Here is a 27130-nt window from a genome sequence, read left to right on the forward strand (position 1 = left end):
TTGCCTCAACAAAACCATTTTTAGACACAGGAATCAAGAAATCAGCTACTGTATTAGTCGCAAGATAAAATCATTCATCACAGTAAACAACATGATTCAAATATGGGAATGTATTACAACAGAGGAAAAACGAAAGCGGCAATTTTATTTTAGTATTCTAAACAAGTTGTCTATAAATTTGCAAATAGGAATTGCATATTTATTCATTATACCTAACTGTTGTCTAAATGGCAACTATATATAATTTTTAAGTTTAATATTATTTGAATGTCCTCGAATACCATCTAACCAGTTTCCGATAGAAATAATAATTTTGCAATTACGTCTTTTAACTTTTATACCAAGAACTGCATGAACATTTAGAATAAAAGTCCTTCTCGAGTAGACATTGTAAGGAACATATAAATAGTAATGCAAATGTTGAGACTTAATTGGTCTCATTTATAATAACATTTAAAGCAAAGTTTGTGCCAAATTCTGGTCATGGATTATTGCAGACAATTATTGCTGATTTAAACACAGACAATAATTGTATTTTACAACATCAGTTGGGAGAATTAGCCCATCGAATATTAGGTCACTGAATACCACAGACCCGAAAAAGTGCTGAAAGACAAACAAATAGATATATGCTCTTTAAATAAAACAAAATAAAAGGAAAAAAATCAATCAAAATTAAGTGAATATACTAATCTAAAGTACAGCAGCGAAAGAAAACAGGACCAAAGAATATGTAGTCTTACTGATACTCCAACTCCAAACGTACCGAAATTAGATCCAAAGGTATTGGAATAATTGGAATAAAGGATACGTATTGAAAAATTGTAATAACAAAGACAAAAATGAAGTTTACATCGTATCAAAAAACTGAGAAACACCTGTTCGTTATTTTTAAACTTTTTTTTTTAATCTATCGTATGACACCAAAACTTTTAGTGTTCAATTAAAATGGATACCTACCACCCCCTGGGATGGGACGGGAGCAACTTTGAAACCGTAAATGGGAACCACCCCCAGTTTTTATTGCAGATTTGAATTCCCCATGAAAAAGTAAGTAACATTTATTGGAGACATTTTTTTAGAATTGTTGATGGATAGAGCTATAATCCAAAAAAAAAACGATTTATTATCATACCCTAGGAAAATTATGAAAATGGTCTAATATCTCAAGAAATACACTTACAAATAAAAAACCAAAAAACAGTTGTTTCAAAGATATATTTATAAACATCAAACACGACCACAACCCCATTCCCTGGGGGCGAGAAGGGGGCAACTTTAAAATCTTAAATATAAAACTCAATTTTTATTACAGATTCGGATTCTAAATATATGAAAAAGTAAACCAGTCTTATCTGATTTTGTTCCAATTCACGGTGGCGCTCTAATCGCAGAAAATCAAACACAGAATTTATTAACCTTCGTCGGGCGGCCTAGGTACAATTGTAACTTTTGAGTTTTCAAATTGTGATAACTTTTTTTTTAAAGAGGTAGAGACTTGAAATTTTGTGACCTCTCTACATTTATCCAGTAGATTATGTGAACTAAGTGTAACAAAAAAATGTTTATTCAGTTCCCGGAAGGAGGCTTAAATAGTTCCTACTATTTAAGGTAGTAGTAGCATGCTAAGCCAGTGACGTCAATCCTATTATAAAAAAGGCCAGGGGTCAACCAAAAGTTCGACATAAAATGCTGGGTGAGTATACTGTCAAATACTCACCCAACATTTTATCCATGTTATCATGTTATCAATAATTCTGCTTTGGTTTAAACACTGAATTATTTCAGGCTTCGCTACTTCACTGTCATATGCTTCTACTTTTTCTGTCATATTCTGTTTAAAAGTAGCCGAACAGAATTCGCATTTTGTCTCACTCTTTACGCTAAGCAGAGCGCTGTCGCTTGCCTAGCTGTATGGCGAGCATTTCCAATATTTTCGGGCTATAGGTAATAGGCTAGATTGTATTGCGCCTTTGACATTGGTTGTGCCGAGCTGCGAGCTGCATCTCGGGACTGCCAATTAGTCCAGAGAAATAAGATTTTTCTCGTGACACATCCCCCTCCAGGCCGAATCCAAATTTTTTGAGTAGTATGGACATCTATATTATTAACCTATATGTTTCCTGCAGCCGATTTTGATGATATACATAGTTATAAACAAATGAAGATCAAAAAACGCTAAATTTTCGCTTTTTTCGTCTATTACCAAAAAGTTAAGCACTTTAAACAAATTTGAGTGTAGGAAACTCATAAATCGTATAAAAAACTTCAATATGGCGTTCGCTGAATATGTCCATCCTTATTGGTTGCTTAGAAAATTGCAAAATAAATCATAAATTTTGAGTTTTTAAAAATATTCATAACTTATGTAAAAATTAACTTAGAACCTTCTTATTACACGGAATGCTGATACTTCTTGTACTTAAATTATATTTTAAATTTCAAAGCAATTGGTCAAATAGTTTAAAAGTTATTTAATTTGTTTTTCCCAAATTCATTTTTTTGCAACACTACAAGTCAGAAAATTATGAGGCTACAATCATACTTCGGACAGTTTATGAAAGAAGAACATTTATACTATTCCCATTATTAAAAATAAATGACAAAAAATAATTTTAAACAGTGTAAAATTATTTTGAAAAAACATGTCGATTTTTTGCTTAGTTAAAAACAATTAGAATAACTTTTTAACCGTTACCTGTAGAAAAATTATTTTTTCATATTTAGAAATACTGAATTTTTATACACATTTAGAAAGAAAAACAACTGTCCTAGGACAATTAGGGACAAAGTTAGCCCCCCCCCCCCATTTATTTAATTCACATGTTTTCGCAAAATCATTTTGCAATATTTATAATTATTTTTTGTAATTTTTTTTAATTAAATTAATACTGTAAATTTCCTTCTTCCATAAACTATCCAAAGTATTACTGTAGCTTCATCAATTTCTGACTTACAGTGTTGCAAAAAAAAATAAATTTGGGATAAACAAATTAAATAACTTTTAAACTATTTGACCAATTTTTTCGAAATTTAGGGTATGAATTAAGCACCGTAAGTCTCAGCATTCCCTGTAATAAGAAGGTTCTAAGTTAATTTTTACATAAGTTATAAATATTTATAAAAACTCAAAATTTATTATTTATTTTGCAATTTTCTAAGCAACCAATAAGGATATACATATTAAGCAAACGCCATATTGAAGTTTTTATACCTTTTATGAGTTTCTTAACCTCAAATTTGTTTAAAATGACTATTTTCTTAGTAATAGACGAAAAAAGCGAAAATTTACCGTTTTTTGATCTTCATTTGTTTATAACTATGTATATCATCAAAATCGGCTGCAGGAAATATATAGGTTATTATTATAGATGTCCATATTACTCAAAAAATTTGGTTTCGGCCTGGAGGGGGTTGTGTCACCAACAGGCTATTTTTTTTCCTTATTTCTCTGAACTAAATTGTTTTGAGTTTTAGGATCCTGACTACCAATTCTGAAAAAATAGAAAAGTTCGAATTGTGTCATGAATTTTGGTATGTGGGGTTAGAATAATATTTCTAACAATTTTTCCAAATAACTTTTTGCGATATCTCTAAAGCGAAACAAAATATTGAAAATTCGTCCTGTTTGAATTCGCAGTAGGCCGCGTTTAAAATTTAAATTTCAGTTGTCTATCTTAAAAAATATAAAACATCAAAATGAATGACTGCAAAATTTCAAATTTGTATTTATTTTGATAGCCGAAGTGAAGTATAAGGGATAAGGGTGTCTTCATCTTAAATGCGACACACTGTATACAGGGTGTTTGGTAAAGAATGGGCCATATAGCTTAACCCTAGATTCCTGAGGTTAAAATATGTCGATTTACGCTAACTTACCTTAGTACGAAAGTTGATAATAACCGAAATACAGGGTGTCAAAGTTAAACTTTTATTTTATTTATTCTTGAATATTTCCTAACAGACATGGGATAATAACATAAAATTTGGTAAGCAGGGATTTTTTGGGACAATAAATCTAAATTCGCCACCAAAAATGATGTATTATCCAGAGGGCGCTACATACGCCTTTCAGTGCTCATTTAATAGGTTCAATTTTTTTATTACCCACTCTACATACTTTTTACATCAAAAATTTTATTCTGTTAATATTTTTATTTAAAAAAGGTATACTACATTCATCTCGGTAAACTCAACCGTTTTCGAGATAAACACATTTTAAATCTGCGAGGCAACATAATTTTTGCATAATATCATTGTAATTACACCCGAAAAATAACTAATGCCCGGTTGCACCAACAGATCTTAGGCTTAAGTCGAGAATATCATAAGAATTAATATAATATAATTATACTATATTACAATAAGAATACCATAATATAATAATAGATATAATTGATAATAAGCTAAGAATATAAAATTAAAATATATTGCAATAAGAATACCATAATATAATAATAGATATAATTGATAATAAGCTAAGAATATGAAATTATGGTGCAACGTAAGTGATACTCAAGGAGGCCCTATCTATAAGTAGAGCTTAGCTAAGCTGGAGCTTAAGATCTGTTGGTGCAACCAGGCATTAAAATCATAAAAATTTACAAAAATGTATCTCAAATTTCTTCAAATGGAATTTTCGATGCAATGACATAAATATGAGAACTGGCACAATTATTATGGTTTCAGGTTTATTTTTCGGGTCTAACTACAATGATATGCAAAAATTATGTTGTATCGCAGACTTAAAATGCGTTTATCTCGAAAACAGTTGAGCTTAGCGAGATGAATGTAGTATACCTTTTTTAAGTAAAAATATTAAGAAGATAAAAATGTTGATTCAAAAAGTACGTGGAGTGGGAGATAAAAATAATTGAACGTATTAAATTAGCGCTGAAAGACGTATGTAGCGCCCTCTGGTTAATACATCATTTTTGGTGGAGAATTTAGATTTCTCATCCCAAAAAACCCCTCTTACCAAATTTCGTGTTGTTATCCCATGTCTGTCAGGAAATATTTAAGAATAAATAAAATAAAACTTTAAGTTTGACACCCTGTATTTCGGTTATTATCAACTTTGGTACTAAGGTAAGTTAGCTTAAATCGACCAATTTTAAGCTCAGGAATGTAAGGTTAAGGTATGGCCCATTCTTTACAAAACACCCTGTACCTATATAGGTATGTACATTGTACATATTATATTATACACTGTATGTGTCGCCTACCCGTATACTGAGGTCACGAGCCGCCACTGAGTGGAACATGTAGAATATGTCAAATGACAGGAATTATGACAGGTGATAAATAGCAGTCTGATTTTTGCATGAGAGTTTAATCTCTGTTCGTTCCAAATTTTTAACCTGTTCCACAATTAAAACTGCCCCTGTTCCAGTGTTCCCATATATCAAAGTTTATCCGACTAGGCACCCTTAAGCTATTAACAAATTTTCAGCTTGCTATTAATCAACTTTTTTTTTCATACGCGGGATCCAGACCTACTATGACGTCTGTTAACGGTGTAAAGTTATGCCGCTCGACAAAGGTTAATGTGTATTTTAAAATGTACATACCAAATAGATAGAGCACAAAGAATTACAAAAAAATACTCCAGTTTTTGTTTACGTAATTTATTAATAAATAAAATAATTTTCTTACGAAGCGGAGAGAATAAGAAGTAATTTGATGAATTTTATTATTTTAATTTAAACGGTTATATTTATTTAATTTTGAAAAATAAAAATACTATCATTGCTAGATTTTTATTTCACAAATCTTATTTTTCATGATAACAAAATCATCCATCAAAAATTAAACAATATTACAAGATTTCATTAAAGTATGTATTTGCTTTTAATTATACCCCCAGGCTGGATGGGGATTTATAGTACTGAATACAATATTCAAATCTGTAATAAAAATGGCAGTTTGCATATCGATGACTTTAAGCACACTTATTGTATATCTATTTTTTATTATTGAGTTATGCACTGTACCTTGATGACCTCCTAACAGTCTATCATCCTGCACAGACATTGCATGTCCTAACGCGTTTGGTGTGGCATAATAGTTATTTATGAAACAGTTCGTGAACTATGCTTTTTACGAACGCACGCGATGTTTAGAGCACGAGCAACAGCGGAGCGAGGGCTATATATCGCGTAAGTTCGCAAAAAGTACTTCACGCAGTTTCATACAATATTTGATCTATGATAAACAAATAAAAAAACTGTAACTCTTCGTCACTGGAATTAATTTCTATTCTGCAAGTTTTAGAACTTTGATATTTAAAAATTCAAATTTCTTTCAAACCACAAAACTGTCAAAAGTTTTGTTGTAATTTATTGCTCAAATGTCATCACCATGACAACGCGAGTTAAGGCTGTTTGATTATAACGACAAAGATACAGTGCATGTCTATTCTTAATTCAGATATACTTTCCAGTTTACCTCACCTTTGCAGTGTACGTCAACTTAACAAGAAATAGCAATAAATATAAAATAAGGGGGCAAAACAAGCCTGTCTTTATTCAATGTTTTTCCATCACTTAGGTTACACTTGGAACCTTCCTAATTCGCTTAGAAAATTTTTGTAATGTGCTAAAATCGTCCACCAAATTTCATTAAAACTGACTTACTAAATTTTGCATAATAATTTTGCAATCTAAACTTTTTTTAAAAAATTAAATTTTTTTAAAATCTTGCACAACAAAAACTAGAACATACAAAGATTTGTCAATATTTTTACATATAAAGAAGCACTACCTATCTAATGCACTTTACAGAATTGAAATCGGATTATTTAAGCAGCCTCAGCAATTAGTCCTGTCGTCAGGGGGGGTACAACGGCCTCCTGTATTCAGATGGACTTACCCAAGTTTTTTTATGTATTTTGACCCGTAGAACACGAATTTTTTGGGTAACAGTTGATCCGGATGTCGATAAGATTGTTATAAACAAAGAAGTTGAGGAATTACATAACAGCGATTTCTCGCAAAACAAAACATGTTTTTGTATTTTTTGGGCTATTCTAACCAAAAAGTGTTCCTACAAATTTTTTCGTGGGATGCATAGTTTTCGAGATAAATGCGGTGGAACTTTCAAAAAATCGAAAAATTGCAATTTTTGTACCCGAATAACTTTTGATTAAAAAATAAAATAGAAATTCTGCTTACCGCATTTGAAAGTTCAAGTCAAATTATATCGGTTTTAGTTATTTGCATTGCTAAAAATTTATTATTTTATTGTTAAATAAAAGTATAAACACCTAGTGCTGGAGTGATGTTTTCAATGATTTCTCATTTAAAATCGAACGAGTAGATAGAGTAGGTACAATTGCAAGCGAGGCTATTTCTACGTAGCATGCATGTAAACGCATGTATTTGCACGGGAAACACTATGTGTTTATAGCTTTTTTTAGCAATAAACACATAAATTTTTAGCAATGTATATATTCGAAACCGATAGAATTTGACTTGATCTTTCAAATGCGGTAAGTAAAATTGCTATTTTATTTTTTAATCAAAAGTTATTCGGGTTCAAAAATTGCAATTTTTCGATTTTTTGAAAGTTCAACCGCGTTTATCTCAAAAACTATGCATCCTACGAAAAAACTTGTAGGAACATTTTTTGGTTAGAATGGCCCAAAAAATACAAAAACAGGTTTTGTTTTGCGAGAAATCGCTGTTATGTAATTCCTCAACTTCTTTGTTTTATAACAATCTTATCGACATCCGGATCAACTGTTACCCAAAAAATTCGTGTTCTACGGGCCAAAATACATAATAAAGACTTGGGTAAGTCCATCTGAATATAGGAGGCCGTTGTACCCCCCCTGGCGACAGGACTAAATGTTTTAAAGTTATAAACAACTTTTTGGCTTATAAACAAATTAATGCTGTGTCCAGGAGGGGGTGCTACGGGCTCCTTTATTTAGATGGACTTACCCAAGTTTTTTATGTATTTTGACCCGTAGAACACAAATTTTTTGGGTAGCAGTTGATCCGGATGTCGATAAGATTGTTATAAACAAAGAAGTTGAGGAATTACATAACATTGATTTGTCGCAAAATAAAACATTTTTTTGTATTTCTTGGGTAATTCTAAGCAAAAAATGTTCTTACAAGTTTTTTCGTAGGATGCATAGTTTTCGAGATAAACGCGGTGGAACATTAAAAAATCGAAAAATTGCAATTTTTGAACATGAATAACTTTTGATTAATAAATAAAATAGCCATCCTGCTGACAGCATTTGAAAGTTTAAGTAAAATTATACCGGTTTTAATTATTTGCATTGCTAAAAATTAATTTTTTATTATTAAACAAAGCTATGTGTTTATAAGCCAAAAAATTGTTTATAATTTTAAAACATTGCTGAGGCCCCTTAAATAATCCGACTTTAATTCTGTAAAGTGTATTCTATAGGTAAATCACCTCTTTATATGTAAAAAAATTAGTCAACTTCTAAATGGTCTACTTTTTTTCAGAAAGATTTTAAAAATTTGAACTTTTTAAAAAATATTTATATTGCAAATTTATTATGCAAAATCTATTAGGTCGATTTTAATGAAATTTGGTAGACCATTTAAGTAAGTTATAAGAATTTTTTAAGCAAATTTCTAAGGTTCTAAGTGCCACCAAAGTAGCTAAGAAACATTGAATAACAACAGGCGTATTTTGCCCCCTTATTTTGTATTTATTGCTATACTGCAGAAAAGGTAATACCTTAAGACATTCTTGACCAGTCGTATATCATACAAAATTAAATTATCTTTATTTTATTTCTCTACGACTTTGTTCCAAAACGAACCGTTTTAAAGTTATAAGCAAAGAAAACAGAAAAATATCGATTTTTTCGAAATTTTTAAATATTTTATTGTTTTATTAATGTTCCGGGCATATTTGAGAAGGGGCATAAGTCAATTATTATTACTGAAGGTGACACCTAACTTTATCTGCAAAAATCCGAATGCCACCTCTCACATCCAAAAATACACGTTTTTTTACAGATTCATCCTGGTCTATTAATCAAAATAGCTGTTCCGTTTCATTTCCAACTTCAAAATCTCGAGAAATAATGACTTCAACGTTAAGAATGTGGAGTGTATTATTTACATATAAAGTATTATAGAATCGGAATAGTGCACTAAATAGCAATTCCGCCAGTGGAGTAGAATTTGGGAAGGGTAAACCATTCACTGTCCCCTATCGTACGCCTCTGGCAGTAGCCTAAAAGGTTTATTTAACATAGTTTAGTGGAATGTACAGTACCAACATTTTCTGCCAAGAACGACAAGGATAAATATGTCAAATAGTTTTAAAGCACTGGGTAAAAATAATAATTATTTTTACCCAATAATTATTATTATATTTTTAAATAAAACACCCTGTAACTCAGTAACGAGCCACATTTTATTGAAGTGATTTGCGTGGAATCTTAATATTTTGAGGTCTAGAATCTACAAATCAGATTGAATATTCTTAATGAATCACCCTGTATTATGTACCTATCATGAGCGCTGCCAGGATTATTTTCAGGAGTGCATTTGAATTTATACAATGCTATTAACCAAAATAAAATATAGAACTATACATATATAGCTATGTAGTTTCTTTCCGGAGAGGGGGTAAAATTGCACCCGCTTGCACCCCGCTGCCTGCGCTCATGGTAACCATACATGTATAATTAAAAAAATTACCTGCTACATTTCAGATTTATTACCACAAATTCAGATTAAACATTTGTGAAACAATTTGCTGTTGTTTTTGGAATAAGAGAAAGACTATTTAAAAAAATAGTAATGTTTTACTTTTTCTTCCTTTACACCACAAACTACGTGTAGTAAAATTCTCACTGGTATGGAGATGTAATCATTAGCTGACAATGACATTGTCATTTTTAACTTAGAGATGGCTTTTGAAAGTTCTTGGATAACCGTTACTTATATAATCGCTTAAATTATTAATTCAGTTAATTAATATGATTATTTTTTCACTAACTATGTATTCGGTGATTACAATAATTTATATACCTACTATATAATAAAAACTATAATATCTAATCGAGAAAAGAGGAAAAGTGAGAATGTTATTTTTTTAATAATATATTGTTAGATACTATGGAATGCTTATAAAATTTTGAAAATCTTTAACAACAAAATATTTGGATCACAGAATATTGGTCATGTAATAGATCACGGAATATTGGTGTATTCTCTGCTTGGATCTTCCATAAATAATAAACAATAAACAACTTCTTTTTAATTGCATGTATAAAATCAATTATTTATCAAATACACTAAAAATATTATTTAAGGGGAAACAGTAGCGATCAACAGGTAGCGAAAACGCGTTCCAAGATTGCGGCTGTAATTTTGAATATTTTTTCGAGATATTTGGCACACGTATTAGTAATTTAATAAAGAATGGAGGTACAGAGCCCAATTTGAAAAATATATTAATATGTGGAAATTACTCTGTAATTGAATACAATATTAAAAAAAACGAGCCTGTACCGCCATTAAGAAGAACAAAAAACTTTCTTCAAATAAACTTTTTTATTCGATGCCTAGATTTTGTGTCATTTTTGAACTACTATGGAAATAAAAAATTTTAGTAGTTCCAAAGTGACACAAAATCTAGGCGTCGGATAAAAAAGTTTATTTGAAGAAAGTGTATTTTTTTGTTCTTCTTAATGGCGGTACAGGCTCGTTTTTTTAATATTATATTTAATTACAGAGTAATATCACCATATTAATATATTTTTCAAACTGGGCTCTGTACCGCCATTCTTTATTATATTACGAATACGTGTGCCAAATATCTCGAAAAAATATTCAAAATTACAGCCGCAATCTTGGAACGCGTTTTTACTACCTGTTGATCGCTACTGTTTCCTCTTAATAAAAACTCAAAATATTCCTGAAGCCGTGTCAAATAATTTAATAGCCTTGTTTTTCACTGTCTTGTCACCATATTATGTTCGACTGAGTGCGTTATATGACAAAGATAGCGAATGTTCGATTTAGAAAATATTACCACGGACATGGTTTAATATGACATCTTTAACTTTCAAATATCTGTGGCAAAAAGTTTATCTAATGTCATTCCCTCTTGGGGACACACAGACACACACGGACATGGTGTTCATTTTTTTCGAATCCTGAAAAAACTACTATAGTTATTTTCCTAACAAATGCAGAAAGTCATACTTTTCCGCACGCGACTGCAGTTTGACGAACGACGCGAAGCGGGAGTTCGGCAAGGAGTCGAGTGCGGAAAAGAGACTTTCTGCAAGAGTTAAAGACAATATTGTTTCTACGAGTCTTTAAAAAAGGACTAAATCTTAATCAATTAATTTAATTGATATGAAAATACATACATCAATTAATTCTTTGACAAGGTTGTCAAAAAAAACCCTGGTTCGACAACATTGTCAAAACCAAACTTTCAATATTATCTATTAGTTAGCATGACGACGATCTTGGTTTCCATGACGATGATTCAAAACGACTGTTATTGTCTACTGATTTGACTTTCGAATATTATGTCAAAATAATTTTATTTTATCGAATTGTCGAGTTAATTTCAATAACAGGAACACAATAAGATGGGTACATTTGAAATAAAATAATAAATAATATCTAAATATTAGTTTATTGCATGTATTTTAATTATTTTAGGGCCATATTAAAATATTTAAACGCGTGTGGAAAAGTAAAACGCGTGCGGAAAAGTAAAACTTTCTAAATTAAAACGCGTGCGCGAAAGTAGACATTTTTGAACGCTAGTACAAAAAATATTTTTCAAAAATTTAAACGCAGAATAAAAGACTAAATTATTACCGAAGGCAGAAAGTTCATTAGAATAAATAAAAAGTTTCTTTTGAATGAGATATTTGAAATTAAAGATCACACTAAATTTTCTCTTTTTTTGTCACCCCGGTAACTTATTAAAATAAAAATTATAGAAGTTTTCAGGGACTTTCTGCCCTCGATAATAAAGTTATTTTTTTCCTGCGCTTAAATTTTTTACAAATACTTATTAGTTTTCACATCATTGGAATAAAATGAATGCATTTAAATAGCATTGGAGCCGAAAGTTTGAGACTATCCCCTTAAAGGTTACTAGAAACTTTAAGAAAATAGTAGAATATATTTAAAATATTTTTGGGCACGAAAATATAAAAATAAGAACATAAAATTCAGCAAAAAGGAATATTTACAAAATTCTTAGGGATCTCAATTGTTACTTACTTTTAAGTTTTCCCATTTCTCTTAATAAAATCCACCACCGCTGGATGTTGCACTTCCACCACAAATACACAATTGTCAATTCCAAACTAAGCGATTTCTCGCCATTAGTAAACACTTAAACTATTTCCACCTATTTTAGATCACTCACCGTCATCGGTCTTGATTTCAAGACCATGTCAAGGTTTGGTAATTAATTATATTGCACTGGACAGAGCAACAACCTTTTTGCTACTGAAAGGAAGTTTTGTAATTCTGGTAATCGGTGATTTTATAGTCCAAGAAGTTTAGATTGCAGATTTGCATCCAATACAGTAATTACATTTGCACAACAGATTTATTGCTAAGGTTGTTATTAAAGCTATATTAATGATGAAGACATAAAATTTTAGAGTAGAAATTTTATTTTATAATTGCTTGAATTATTATTACATTAATTGGACTGTTTTATGAAGATTCACAACATAGCTATAAAGACTGTTTAAGATCAGGAACATAGAAAAGGAGAAATGTATAGGCACGACTAACGACTTACTTACGACTAAAAAATTTGTCCAAAAAAATTTAATCTAAATTGCAGAATAGATTGATCACATTTAGGCGAAGCAATAAAGCACTAAAATCGGCGTTACCTCCGAAAAAAAACGACAATTCGGATCTTAATAATTCTTTTTGCATTCGATTCGTAAATGCGCCAGGAAACTTTGTGACCCCTAGCCATGAGATAATATTGAAAAAATGCATACAAAAAAAAGATGAATGTCTTAATTGGAGGACACATTGTGATACACTGGCCGCAAAGTTAAACTCAGTAACGTTTTTGTTTCGAAATTTAAAACAAGTATTAACGGAGAAACAATTAATAATGCTTTATTGTGCCCAAGCCGAATCTCGTTTGAGATACGGGATTTCTTTTTGGGGATCAAGTTCCCATATCAATGAAGTCTTTTTTTCACAAAAAAGAATAATACGGACTATTGCTGGTATCTCTCATAAAACAAGTTGTAGGCAATACTTTCAAAATTTAAAAATATTGCCATTGGCCTGTATTTATATTCTGGAGACTTGTATATATATATATATATATATATATATATATATATATATATATATATATATATATATATATATATATATATATATATATATATATATATTTAATAACCTCAAAAATTTTAAAACCAATGGGCAAATACATAACATGAACAGTAGATATAAAGGTACCTTGCGTGCCCCAATGTGTAGGGAAAATATATATTGCAGGTCCCCGGGTATAATGGGACAAAGACTCTATAATAGTTTACCAACCCATATAAAATTGTGTAAGAGCTTGACAAGCTTTAAACTAAATTTAAAGGAATTTCTGATGACACGCATTTTTTATTCGGTTGAAGAATTTCTTCAATTTTAAATGTATTTTCATTGTTAGTTTGTGTAGTGAAATTGTTTATTTGTTTGTTATATTTACTTAATGTATTACTTTTGACAAATTCTATACAGACTCTGTCTGTATAAAAGAAAATAAAGTATTTATTTATTTATTTATTTATTTATTTATTTATTTAAAAAGTGGATTCTTAAAGTACATCTAAAAAGACAATAAAAAAATCATAACTCGTCAATTGACGAATTGACGAAATGAGTTCAATTTTATTTCTCGTGGGTTTTTGCGGTCGCTGAAAACGAATATGATGTTGTACGTGATCTCCGGAGTGCTTGGTTCCCAGGGTACCTACTGTTTACCTCGTCTTGTAGATTTTTCGGCAAATTCATTAAAAAATTAGTCAAAAATCTTTACTAGGGGGTTTTTTGGGGTCGCTAACGACGAATATGACATCGGAAGTGATATACGGAGTAGCTGGTGCCCAGGGTACCTACTGTTTATCGCGTCTTCTGGAACTTTCGGCAAATTCATCAAAAAATTAGTCAAAAATCATTACTCGGGGGTTTTGGGACGCTGACGACGAATATGACATCGGAAGTGATCTACGGAGTACCTAGTACCCATGGTACCTACTGTTTACCTCGTTTTCTGAAGTTTTCGGCAAATTCGTTAAAAAATTAGTCAAAATTCATTACCTACTCGGGGGTTTTTGGAGTCTCTGACGACGAATATGACATCGGAAGTGATCTCCGGAGTACCTGGTGCCCAGGGTACCTACTGATTACCTCGTCTTCTGGAGTTTTCGGTGAATTCATTAAAAATTAGTCAAAAATCATTAGACGCGAGATAAACAGTAGGTACCCTGGGCACCAGGTACTCCGGACATCACTTCCGATGTCATATTCGTCGTCAGAGACCCCAAAACACCCGAGTAATGAAATTTTACAAATCTTTTATTGAATTTGCCGAAAACTCCAGAAGAAGAGGTAAACAGTAGGTCTCTGGGTATCAGGTACTCCGTAGATCAGTTCCGATATCATATTCGTCGTCAGCGACCCAAAAACCCCCGAGTAATAATTTTTGACTAAGTTTTTAATGAATTTGTCGAAAACTCCAGAAGCCGGTCAGCCTATCATTTATATATCAGCCTATCATGCCGGCGGCATGTCGAAACAAAAATTCCATTTAAAAAAAATTGATCAAAATATTCTACAATTTCACTATTAGGTCGTGTTGAAACAGTGTGTATTGTTTCGGTATTTTTTATCTAAATATAGACTATATGTATTATGTAGGTGTATCTATTAACCGCCGCCGGCCATACCATAAGGACAGAGTAGGTATCTTTGTTTAAGCTAATTTCCATTGTCCATTTACCATTGGCTGTGTTGTGTGCGAGGCACTGTATAATAAAAAATTTCAATTTTTGTAATTGATTTACCTTTGAATATTTCATTGTTTGAACACCGGCGATTTCGTATAATCTATTCTTATCTATAAATTATATTTATGTATGTATATCTATTTATCTTTCGCTTCATATCAAATTATGATCCTATTTTAAAAGAAATTCGTTTAAAGCCCAAAGGTGAGATAAATTATTTCAGGCCCAAAATTCAAAATCAAATTATTAGTTTACTTGCTACCTACTGCAGTTAGGGAAATAATTGTCTCAGAAATTAAAAAAGTTTCATTTGTTGTTTGAAATAATCAATCCTCTTTCTAAAGCTCAGCAAAATGAAAACAATGATTTACAGAAATCTGCTAGGTACTCTACTAAGTAATCTTTTAAATAGACTGAAAGATAAAAAGAAATCAAAATTCATTTTATGAATTTTGATTTCTTGAGGTTAGTAATAACAACATGTTTTCTGTTTTTGATCCTTCCGGTAACTACTGCCGTAGCTGAAAGAAGTTTTTTGAAATTAAAACCAATTAAAGACTACCTCAGAACTTCTATGGAAAATTTAGAGAAATTTAAATTTTCTTCAGATACACGAGTCTAAAAACCTAGCACAAAAGAGTGTGGATAACAACTATTGTTAAAAACAAAAGAAGAAAAGTAAAAAAGCTATTTTTTGATGAGTTATCAGAAGATAAGAGGGTTTCAGACTCGGAATCGTACAGCCTAATTATATTATTGCTATTTGGACATATTTATTTCTCCAACCAAACAAAAATTTGAAAGTTTTTGTGACTTAAGTAAGACATTTGAAGTATTACAACCGGAGAAACTTCTATGATTTCCAACTGAAATTTTATTATAAAGGAGCAAGTCGAAATACTGACTACTAAATACGATAAAGACATTTCATTGGATATTTACGAACAGTTACTTGCTTTAACAATCTGCTTACAAACTTAAAATCAGAAAATTCAATATGTTACAGAACTTACAAACTTACTAATGATAAAATATAATAACCTTGCATACAGATTTCTTGAGGTAAGTAATAACAACATGTTTTCTGTTTTTGATCCTTCCGGTAACTACTGCCGTAGCTGAAAGAAGTTTTTTGAAATTAAAACCGATTAAAGAATACCTCAGAACTTCTATGGAAAATTTAGAGAAATTTAAATTTTCTTCAGTTATGGATGCTTTAATACATAAGTTTGCCGAACAAAAGGCGAGAAAAGAAGTTAATTTTTAAATTATTTGGGTAATATAAATGTTATTGGCTTGCAGGAGCATATTTTTGTATACTTTAGAACTATATTTAATAAGTATTCTGTTCAATCAAAGCGTTTTTGCTTCTTTTGTTGAACAAGGTCAAAAAGGGCACAGCGACAAACTTTGATACGGGGCCTCTGTGGGGCTAGCTACGCCACTGGTAGGTACCCTGGGGACTAGGTATTTCGGAGATCCCTTCCGATATCATATTCGTCACTAGCGACCCCAAAAATCCCCCGAGTAATGATTTTTGACTAATTTTTTAATAAATTTTTTGCCAAAAACTCTACAAGATGAGGTAAACAGTAGGTACCCTTGGAACCAGGTACTCCGGAGATCACTTCCGCTGTCATATTCGTCGTTAGCGACCCCAAAATACGAACCACGCGATATTTCGCGAAATCCACATCAGATCGAAAAACTGCAAAATACCCGTATTCAATATTTTTGAAAATTCTATGGAATGGCACCAAACACGACTCCCCCACGGTGGTGGGGTGGGGGGTTACTTTAAAATCTTAAATAGGAGCCCCCAATTTTTTTGCTGATTTGGATACTTTACGTAAAAATAAGCAACTTTTATTCGAGACATTTTTTCGAATATATGAAAAATAAAAAAAAAATGGGAAGTCCCCCATTTTATGAAAAACTTAACTTAACTTTTTTTGGTTTTAAGTTCTACTTTTCACAACCCAATAGGTCCCCATAAAGCTCGAGTAACTGCAAATTTAGCATACTTTCCTCCCCTACTATATGTATATTTATTATTTACTTTATACCTACTTGTATTATAGCAATCTTTATTAATTTAAATTTTTTTATATTATTAAACACAATTAATTTCCCAATTAAACATAAAAAAATAAGTGATTAATACAAAGTAATCCCAGATCCCACTTGGAAGGAATTAATTACACCTGACTCTCACTCGATATATAAAAAACAATAAAAAAAAATGATTATCCAGCCTCACATCAATAGCTAAACGGTCAATGTACTGTTTGATATTTGTTATTGTTTTCAATAATAAAGTTTTTAGAATAAGCAAATCTTACAGCTTTATATCACTCCTGACAAATTTATAAATTCAAGTAGTTAAAAGTTGAAATATAATTTAATTTTTACATTGTTTGCAAGATAAAGTTTAAATGTGACAGTGTGTTAAAAAACCAACGATTCTGTGAGTACAAAATTGCATTATTTATATCTAACCATAAAATCAGAAGTTAAAAGGCAATATTTTATCGATTTCAATCCAAATTATCGATTATCGACAACAACTTTTTGCTGATTCAAGTAATTAGGCTGCCGTCTAATTTTGTTAAGAGGCCAGGTCCGGCTTCAGATCCGCTGTTCCAATGCATGTAAATTTTCAACGGGACGATGGCTGAACCGGAATTAGCTACTACTTCACGAAATACACCGACTACGTCACATATCTCTTACTCTCATGCATTAAACAGTTTTAAACATCCTTCAAAAGACCAAGGTATCATACTTTCAACCATACAAGGAATACAAGTTTTCGAATATGTAAAAGCTGTTGGATCAATAGTACAGCCCAAAAACGTTATTTGGGCATCCAGAATCGCAAACAACCGCATCTGCATCTACCTCTCGTCTAAATATATAGTTGACCAATTTCTTAGCTCCCACAAACATGTAATTATTGACGGCAACCAAATTGAAGTACGAAGATTAATAACTCCTGCCCAGAGATTAATCATATCAAGTGTATGTCCTACTATACCTAATAGCATAATTGAAGACCATCTAAAAACTATGGGTATAAAATCCGTCTCCAACATGACGTTTCTACGAGTAGGCATGCAAGACCCGGAATATAGCCACGTGCTTAGCTTTAGAAGGCAAATCTTCATAAGTCCTTTAGAAAATGCATCGATTCCTGACTCATTCCTAATTTCATTCGACAATACATCATATAGAATATACATTTCCATAGACGGTTTAAACTGCTCCAGATGCAAGACGGTCGGACATCAAGATTCTGACTGTCCTTCTTTATCATCATTAAGTAGTCCAATTAATCAAACGGAAACTGACCATCAAGTGAACGTACTCAACTCTGCCAATAAAGAATATAGCCAGCCAGAAGAACAACCACGGAAAGAACACGAAGAAGGTACCCAGACATTAAAGGAACCGAAACTTAACATTACAAAAAATCACGAATTAACATCAGCCACAAACGACCAAACCACTTCCATACAAACAAACAAAGAACTACAGATTTCGTCACAACCACAAATATCCCAAGATTCAGTAATTGAAAGCGATAGAAAAATCTCTGAAGCTATTCATGTTACTAAAAGACAAATTTCCACTTCTCCCGAAATCCTTGAAAATGACCTACCTCCTCCCACTACTGAAAAACAAAAAAATAAAAAGCCTAAAACTCAAGATTCTATTCCAGATATTCTCAATGAAATTAAAGAAAAAATTGAAAATAGAATCCCTTCCTTCACACTTTCTTTTCATGAAATATGTGATTTTCTGTCAAATTCCCTTCACTCAAAACATCCTGAACTTATTGCTAAAAATTATTCAAATGAAAGCGATGAAATCAAAGAACTTCTAAACTTTATATATTCTCAAACACAAAATAAAAGTTTAAAAAACAATATTACCAGATTGAAGAAGAAACTACTTCTAAGCAGTCTTTCTTCTACTGACGAAACTGACTACGAATCAAGTTCTCAAGTAAATAGTTAAAATGGCCAATAATACATTCATATTACAGTGGAACCTCAATGGTTATTTTACCCATATAGAATCCATCAAGCTTCTTATAAACGATTATCTTCCTTTAGTCATATGCATAGAAGAAACCCATTTCAAACATCAAAATGTAACATTAAAAAATTATGTTCCTTTTCTAAGAAACCGAGTTACAGATCATTCAAGCGGCGGAACAGCAATTTTCGTAAGGGATGACATAGAGTCAACCGAAATACAACTGCAAACAAACCTGGAAATAGTTGCAGTGTCAGTCACCCACAAAATGAAAATCAATATTTGCAACGTATACTTACCTCATCCTACTGATTTAGATATAACTGAACTAAGCAATGTTTTAAACCAAATTCCACACCCAAAAATAATATTAGGCGATTTTAACTGTCACAACAGTACCTGGGGAAGTAACAAAACCGACAAATGTGGTAATCTCTTAAACAATCTCATCGACAATTTAAATTTAGTGTTACTGAACACTGGCAAATCTACTAGGTTCAATTCATACAATGGTACATTTTCAGCTATAGATCTCTCTTTATGCAGTCCGTCGCTAGCTACTTTATTATACTGGGACACATTGGGGTATTTATATGATAGTGATCATTTCCCTATCACAATAAACATAGATACTAATGATATATTGACTTTTCCAATTCACCAAACATGGAAAATAAAGTCAGCTGACTGGGATTTGTATCGAACACTTATAGAAGGACAAACAAACAACTTTAATTTAACCAATACCGCAAACGAAAATCTGGAACTATTTAATAATATTATTATTTCTGCAGCAACAATCGCAGTGGGAAAAACAAAATCAAGTAAAAGGCAGCCAGTTCCTTGGTGGAATAACGAAATTGCGCAAGCACTTACTTTGTCTAAACACGCTTTCAACGTTTATAAGAAACATAAAACTATCGATAACCTTATAATTTTTAAAAATCTCAGAGCAAAAAGCAGACAATTGATCAAGAAAGGAAAACGAGACAGTTGGAAAAAGTATGTGGCTTCAATAAATCCTTCCACTCCCATAGGCGACATATGGAACAAAGTACGCAGAATAAAAGGAACAAAATACTTCCGAGGCATAGATACGCTATCATACAATAACCAAATGCATTCAAACAAGGTAGCTATTCCAGAAATACTAGCAGATATATATGAACTTAATTCTAGTGATTCCAACTATAGCATATCTTTTTTAGAATATAAAAATCTAATGGAATCGTCAAATATACAAATCACCGAGAGCGACAATCCAATAAACAAACCCATAAGTCTTCAAGAATTAGAATTTTGTTTAAGCGCAAAAAATTCGACGCCAGGACCTGATGATATCCACCCTCTTTTCTTACGAAATCTTCCTCTAAATGCAAAACTAATATTAGTTGATATTTTTAATAATATTTTCATTCAGCACGACTTTCCTGATCTATGGTCGCAAGCAACTATAATTCCAATCCTTAAATATAATAAACCAAAAGACGATCCAAATTCCTATCGTCCAATCTCACTTACTTGCTGTACCTGCAAACTTTTAGAAAAAATCCTTAATTATCGTCTTAAATGGTATCTCGAAAACAATAACCTAATAAGTATCAGACAAAGTGGATTTCGTACGGGTAGATCCACAACAGACAATCTAATAACCCTTGAATCAGCTGTACATGAATCTTTTCTGCACAATCAAAAACTTATTGCCGTATTTTTTGACATAAGAAAAGCTTTTGACACAACATGGAGACATCTTATACTAAAAACACTTCAAGAATGGAATGTCCAAGGGCATATGTTGTCGTTTATTAAAAATTTTCTAGAAACACGAACTTTTCGAGTTAGAGCCAATGGATTCACATCTTCCAGACGAGTACTGCAAAATGGCACTCCACAAGGATCTACTCTAAGTCCTACACTCTTTCTGATTGCAATAAATAGTATTATACATCAAATAAAGCTGCCTGTATTTACTAGCCTATATGCAGACGACTTAGTCATTTATCTAAAAACAAATAATGTAACTCTGGGATCACATATATTGCAAACGGCCTTACATACAATTGAAAACTGGTCGCAAAACACGGGTTTTATATTTTCTGGCGAAAAGACACGTTATTTAATTTTTAGCAAAAGGAAAGACTATCCTAATATTCAATTAACACTTAACGGAGTTATGCTGAAGCAGTCAGAAGAAATAAATTTCTTAGGACTTTCTTTTGAACGTGACTTAAAATGGAAAAACCACGTAACGAATCTGCAACGTTCTTGCCAATCCAGAATTAACCTACTAAAAATGCTGTCAAATACCTCTTGGGGGGCTGATACAACAACTTTACTTAATCTATATAGATCATTAATAAGAAGTAAATTAGATTACGGCTGTTTATGCTACGATACTGCTAACAAAACTTCTTTAAAAAAACTTGACTACATTCAAAATACGTGCTTGAGATTGGTTTTAGGTGCCACACGAACTAGTCCAGTAAGTAGTTTACAAGTTCTGGCTAATGAACTCCCTTTAAGCCAACGAAGGCAACTTCTATCACTGAATTACGTTGCCAGAATTTCAGCAAACAAAAGCAACGTAACCTACTCAACAATATTCTACAGAACAAATATATCTTCTGATCATTACGAAAACATTGCAAGAAATATGCTACCATTTCCTGAGCGAACAAAACGTATTGGTTTTAATTTAGAACAGTTCAGTCTCACTATACCCATTCATGTAAATTTTCCTCCCTGGATGATCAATCCTCCAAAAATAGATATGTCTCTAAAAGATCTCCCTAAACATTCCACACATCCTTTCCTTATCCAGCAAGCTTTTAAAAATTTAATTTCCAAATACCCAACAACTCATCGAATCTTCACTGATGCTTCCAAATGTGATGAAGGACATGCTGCAGCTTATATCTGCGGAAACATCAAGTCTACCGTACGAATCCCAACAAATTGTTGTATATATACCGGAGAACTTACAGCAATTCACCAGGCAATGAAAAAATGTGGTTCTATCCATGAAAGCAAATTTGTGATTATCACCGATTCAATGAGCGCATTACTTGGGATAAAACAGCTATATACAACTCACGCTATTCTTCTCAAAATCAAAGAAGAATTATCTTATCTACGGAATCAACAGAAAGATATTCTCTTCATCTGGGTACCTTCCCATATGGGAATAATTGGCAACGAGGAAGTGGACTCTCTAGCAAGCAATGCAACTACCGACCAAAGTATTTCTATCACAGATCAAATACCTTGGACTGATCACAAAGTAAATATCAAAGGTCATGTCCACAGAACGTGGCAAACTACTTGGGATCAGACTAACAACAAACTAAAAGAATGCCTAAGTCAAGTAGGAACTAAACTCATGTTACCAAGAAATAGAAAAGACCAAGTCATCATCAACCGACTCCGAATAGGACATACGTTACTAACACACAAGCATATCTTCAACAAGGAGGCCGCTCCGATGTGTACCAATTGCAACACGCAACTGACAGTGAAACATATAATTATCGAGTGTCCAGTGTACCAGAAAGAAAGGATCGCGTGTGCTCTTAGTGACAATATTAAAAGTGTACTGACTTCAAACCTAAACTCCTTATTAAATTATCTCAAAATGACTAAACAATACACCAGATTGTAAAGCATGTTTATATAATAATATGTATCTTACTGTTTGTGTATGTCCCCCCGCTAATAACCCTTAGTGGTTGATGCGGGTTTATGTGTGTAAATAAAAAAAAAAAAAAAAAAAAAAAAAAAAAGTTTTTAGAATATCAAAATTTAAAATTAAATCTGCAAATAGATGATACAACGAATCCATTTACATAAATTCGATTGAGGTACTTCATGAGTTAACAACCAAACAATGTGATTAATTCAAACAATTAGTTACTTTAATTTTAGACTTTCTTAGAACGGAGACAAACATTCATATTATATTGTTTAAAAATAACAAAAATACATTTCTAATTACCATGTAAGAATTTGTCAAAGATTTAAAAGCCGGTACAAGAAATTACAAAGATAAATAAATCCACGTTAATATAATAGTGTAGACTGAACATAAAACTAAATTGTAACAATAATTTAATATTAATTAACCAATAAGTTAATTTTAATATTTATTAACCGGAATTATGAGAAGTATATACTAATAATTCTCATGGGCCACATTTTTATAACATCTATATTTGTTATAAATAAGTATTTATAGCTTTACTAATTTTATTAAAGTACCTTACAAATACAAACAAAACATATATATTCAAATTATACGATCGTACATCTTGATCCACTTCAAGTGATCAAGTGAATAGATCAAACAAAGCCGCAGGTTGCCTGAATGACACAATATGGAGATATAAAAATATCGGAAAAGAAATGAAAGGCAGAATTTACAAAATAGTCATCAGACCAATAATGAAATAGGCGGCAGAAACACGACCCGATAAGGAGAGGACAAAATGATTGCTTGAAACAGCGGAGATGAAAACCCTTCGAAAAATCGATGGTAAGACCCTATGGGACAGAGCTAGAAGTACAGCTTAAAGACGAAGATGCAAGTTGAATAACATTAATAACTGGGTAAGAAACAGAAGAATATTATGGAATGACCACATAAGCCGAATGACAACAAATAGGGTAGTCAGGACAGCGAGAGACGGTTCCCCAATAGGAAGACGATCAGTGGGAAGACCACGAAAACGATGGAACGACAGCTTACTAGAGGCACATGGAAAAAACAGACAGAAGAAGACATCTTGATCGTAGCATGGCAAGTGACATTCCATAAGACGACGGATAGGTATGTGTGTCAACACTGACAAGCACACTGTTGCCAACCTTCTTATTAAAAGCCACTTCACATGTTTACTTGTGACATCTCCCCCTTTTCCCTTTTTAACAAACATAATCACTAAACCCTAGAAGTCCACAAGGAAAAATTTCCTGTAGCTGGCTGTATACCATTAATTACAAGTAAAATTTAATAAACAATTTTTGACTTGGTAAAAGGTATATTAGTTTAAAAAGCCCTTATAGGGCTACAAACATAGAAACAAAACTTTTTTGCTCTGTAACAAGAGCATCATCAGTGTTAGAAGAACATGGTGAGCCAACCAAGTCAAAGCCTTTCAAAAACAGACTAAAAGTCTTATATAGATGCCAACATGGCAAAATCCAAAAGATGGATAAAATTCATATGGCTACGGCCCTAGGGCAACATATGACTCCCACACGTGGTAAGTGGGTCAATAGGTAACATTAGGTCATTATGTTATAAACCTAGAAGGTCTTTTTACAGTTCTACCAGGGCGCGTTACAATGTTGTTAGGTTCAGTACTATCATTAATTTGTACATTTTCATTACTATAGTCCGTCCCACCTTGACTTTACCGTATAGGGAACATAGACAATGCAGTTCTTATGAGAGTTTTTAGTGCAGTGATGCCGATTTTATCTTCTTTTCTTCTTTCTCATAATCCTTAGTGCCCTTCAGGGCGTTGGATGTCGGGTTCCGCCTTTTATCCACTTCTTCCAATTGCTTCTATTGGTGGCCAGGTTCTTCATATCCCTCATACTGATGTGTCTCCTTTCACCTATATCCTGGATCTGGTCCATCCATGTCTTCTTCGGCCTTCCCTTTTTTCTTTTGTTTCCCATTTTGGCTTCATGTACCTTCTTTGTAAGTCTATTTTGCTCCATTCGTTGTATGTGTCCAAAACAGCTTAATTGTTTGTTTTCGATCTTCCTCATTATCGGTTCTTGTTCCAGCTCTCTTCTTATATCTTCATTCCTGAATCTATCAAACTTGATAACTCCGGCTATCCTTCTCATGTATTTCATCTCGGTCGCGTTTACCATTGATTCATGTTTCTTTTGGACAATCCATATTTCCGCCCCATATGTCATTATCGGATTTACTATGCTGTTATATACTCTGAGTTTAGTTTTGTTGCCTATTTCTGACTTTCCAAAAATTGTATTATTTAAAGAGTAATACACGCTAGTTGCCTTCTTCAGTTTATTACTTATTGCCAAGTCCGTTTTACCATCATCTGTTATTATGTTTTCCAAATATTCAAAAGTAGATACGTGTTTTATTACTTTTCCCCTTACTATTATATTAGTATTCCTTTCTCTTTTCTCATCTTCATTTATTATCATAAGTTTTGTTTTGTTAAGATTTACTTCCATTTTTAATTTATGTATCTCTTTTTACCAAATATCTATTAGTTTCTGCATTTTCCTCTACTGTGTCTGTGATTAAAACTATATCATCAGCGTATAGAAAAGGAGTTGATCTTTATTGCATTTAAGTTTTTATATCCTACTATGTATTGACTATGTATTGAAGGTTTCTTGTTTGACCTTTGGTATTTTTGATTAAAGTATCCATGACTATTATAAACAAGAGGGGGCTTAGTCCATCTCCTTGTTTAATTTAAAAGTGCCTGATCTTTCTCCATTTATTTGTGCTTGGCCTTCTACTTCCATAAACATATAGAGATTTTATGACTTTCATCATCTTTTTTGGTATATTATAGCTTTCCAATATTTTCCACAATATTTCTCTGTTTATCGTATCAAATGCCGCTTTCAGATCGACGAACGTGAGAAATAGTTCATTCCTTTTACAGCATTGTCTCTCTATTATATTTATTAAGATGTAGACGTTATCGTTTGTTTGACGGTTTGATCTGAGTGCAGCCTGTTCGTCTTCCAATTCTTTCTCTATTTCTGATCTTAGACGCTTCTATATAATTCTCGTGTATACCTTGAAGGCGACCGATAACAAGCATATTGCTCTATAATTCTCGCATTCATTATGTTGTCCTTTTTTGTATATTGGTAGAACTATGTTCTTCTTCCAGTCTTCTGGGATTTTCTCTGTACTCCATGCTTCCTTGCATATCTGTAATAGCCAGTCCTCTCCTTTGTCACCCATCCATTTTATCATTTCTGGATCTGTTTGTTCCTCTCCTGCCGCTTTTTCAAGTTTAATATTGTTTGCCGATTTTATCAAAAATAATTTGTAATCGAACATTAGTGGATAGGTGCGAACTTTCGGCTTCAATGCTATTTAAGTAAGATTTATTTTTTTCGAATCCTGAGAAAACTAATAGATATTTTTGAAAAATTTAAACGCAGAATGAAAGATTACGTTCTTATCGAGGGCCGAAAGTCCTTGAAAGCTTCTATAATGTTCATTTTAATAAGTTACAGGGGTGTAAAACTAAGAGAAAATGTAGTGTAATTTTAATTTTAAATATCTCATTAAAAAACTTTTTAATAATTCTGAGGAACTTTCTGCCCTCGATTATAATTTATTCTTTCATTCTGTGTTTAAATTTCTTTCTAAATATTTATTAGTTTTTTCAGGATTCGAAAAAAATGGACACCATGTTCGTGGTGATATTTTCCACATCGAACATTCGCTAATTTTGTCTTACAACGCACTGAGTCGAATAGAATATGGTGACAAGACAGTGGCAATTTTAAATAATTGACATGTCATCGGGAATATTTTGAGTTGTTGATTAAATAATATTAATAGTGTATTTGATAAATAATTGAGTTAAGACGTGAACTTAGTAAAAAGTTATTTATTGTTTATTATTTATGGAAGATCCAAGCAGAGAATACACCAGAATATATTCAGTGATCCAAGTATTTTGTTGTTAAAGATGTTCAAAATTTTAAGCATTTCATAGTAACAATATATTATTAAAAAATCACTTTATAACTTTTCCTCTTTTCTCAATTGAGTATTAGTTTTTGTTGTACAGTAGATCAATTATTACAGTCACTAAATACATAGTTAGTGAAAAAATTATTATATTAAATAACTGAATTAATAATTAAGGCAATTAATTATACAACTAAAAGTTATCCAAGAACCTTCAAAAGCTAAAGTTAATGATGACATTGTGAAGTAAAGTTTACATATCCATACCAGTGGGAATTTTACTACACGTAATTTGCCGTGTAAAGACAGAAAACGTAGGGATAGCCGTAAAATATTTGCGAATTATGTACCGATGGCCTTAAATTAAA

The 27130-nt window shown here is 32.0% G+C and overlaps 1 protein-coding gene across 6 annotated transcripts in view; it reads right to left on the bottom strand.

Annotated features, from left to right (window-relative positions):
* The window catches only part of LOC126889552 (organic cation transporter protein-like), a 557313-nt gene that overhangs the window by 347610 nt on the left and 182573 nt on the right, over positions 1-27130 (bottom strand). The window contains exon 1 of one of the 6 annotated variants that reach the window (XM_050657923.1): positions 12252-12282. The exons of the other annotated variants lie outside the window; for them this stretch is intronic. Coding sequence (XP_050513880.1) covers positions 12252-12267 — 16 coding nt within the window. The 5' untranslated portion in view covers positions 12268-12282. Of the gene's footprint in view, positions 1-12251; positions 12283-27130 lie in introns of those variants that run through there. 6 annotated transcript variants of the gene reach the window in all.

The sequence above is a fragment of the Diabrotica virgifera genome, chromosome 8, assembly GCF_917563875.1.
Source record: "Diabrotica virgifera virgifera chromosome 8, PGI_DIABVI_V3a".
Taxonomy (NCBI): Eukaryota; Metazoa; Arthropoda; class Insecta; order Coleoptera; family Chrysomelidae; genus Diabrotica; species Diabrotica virgifera.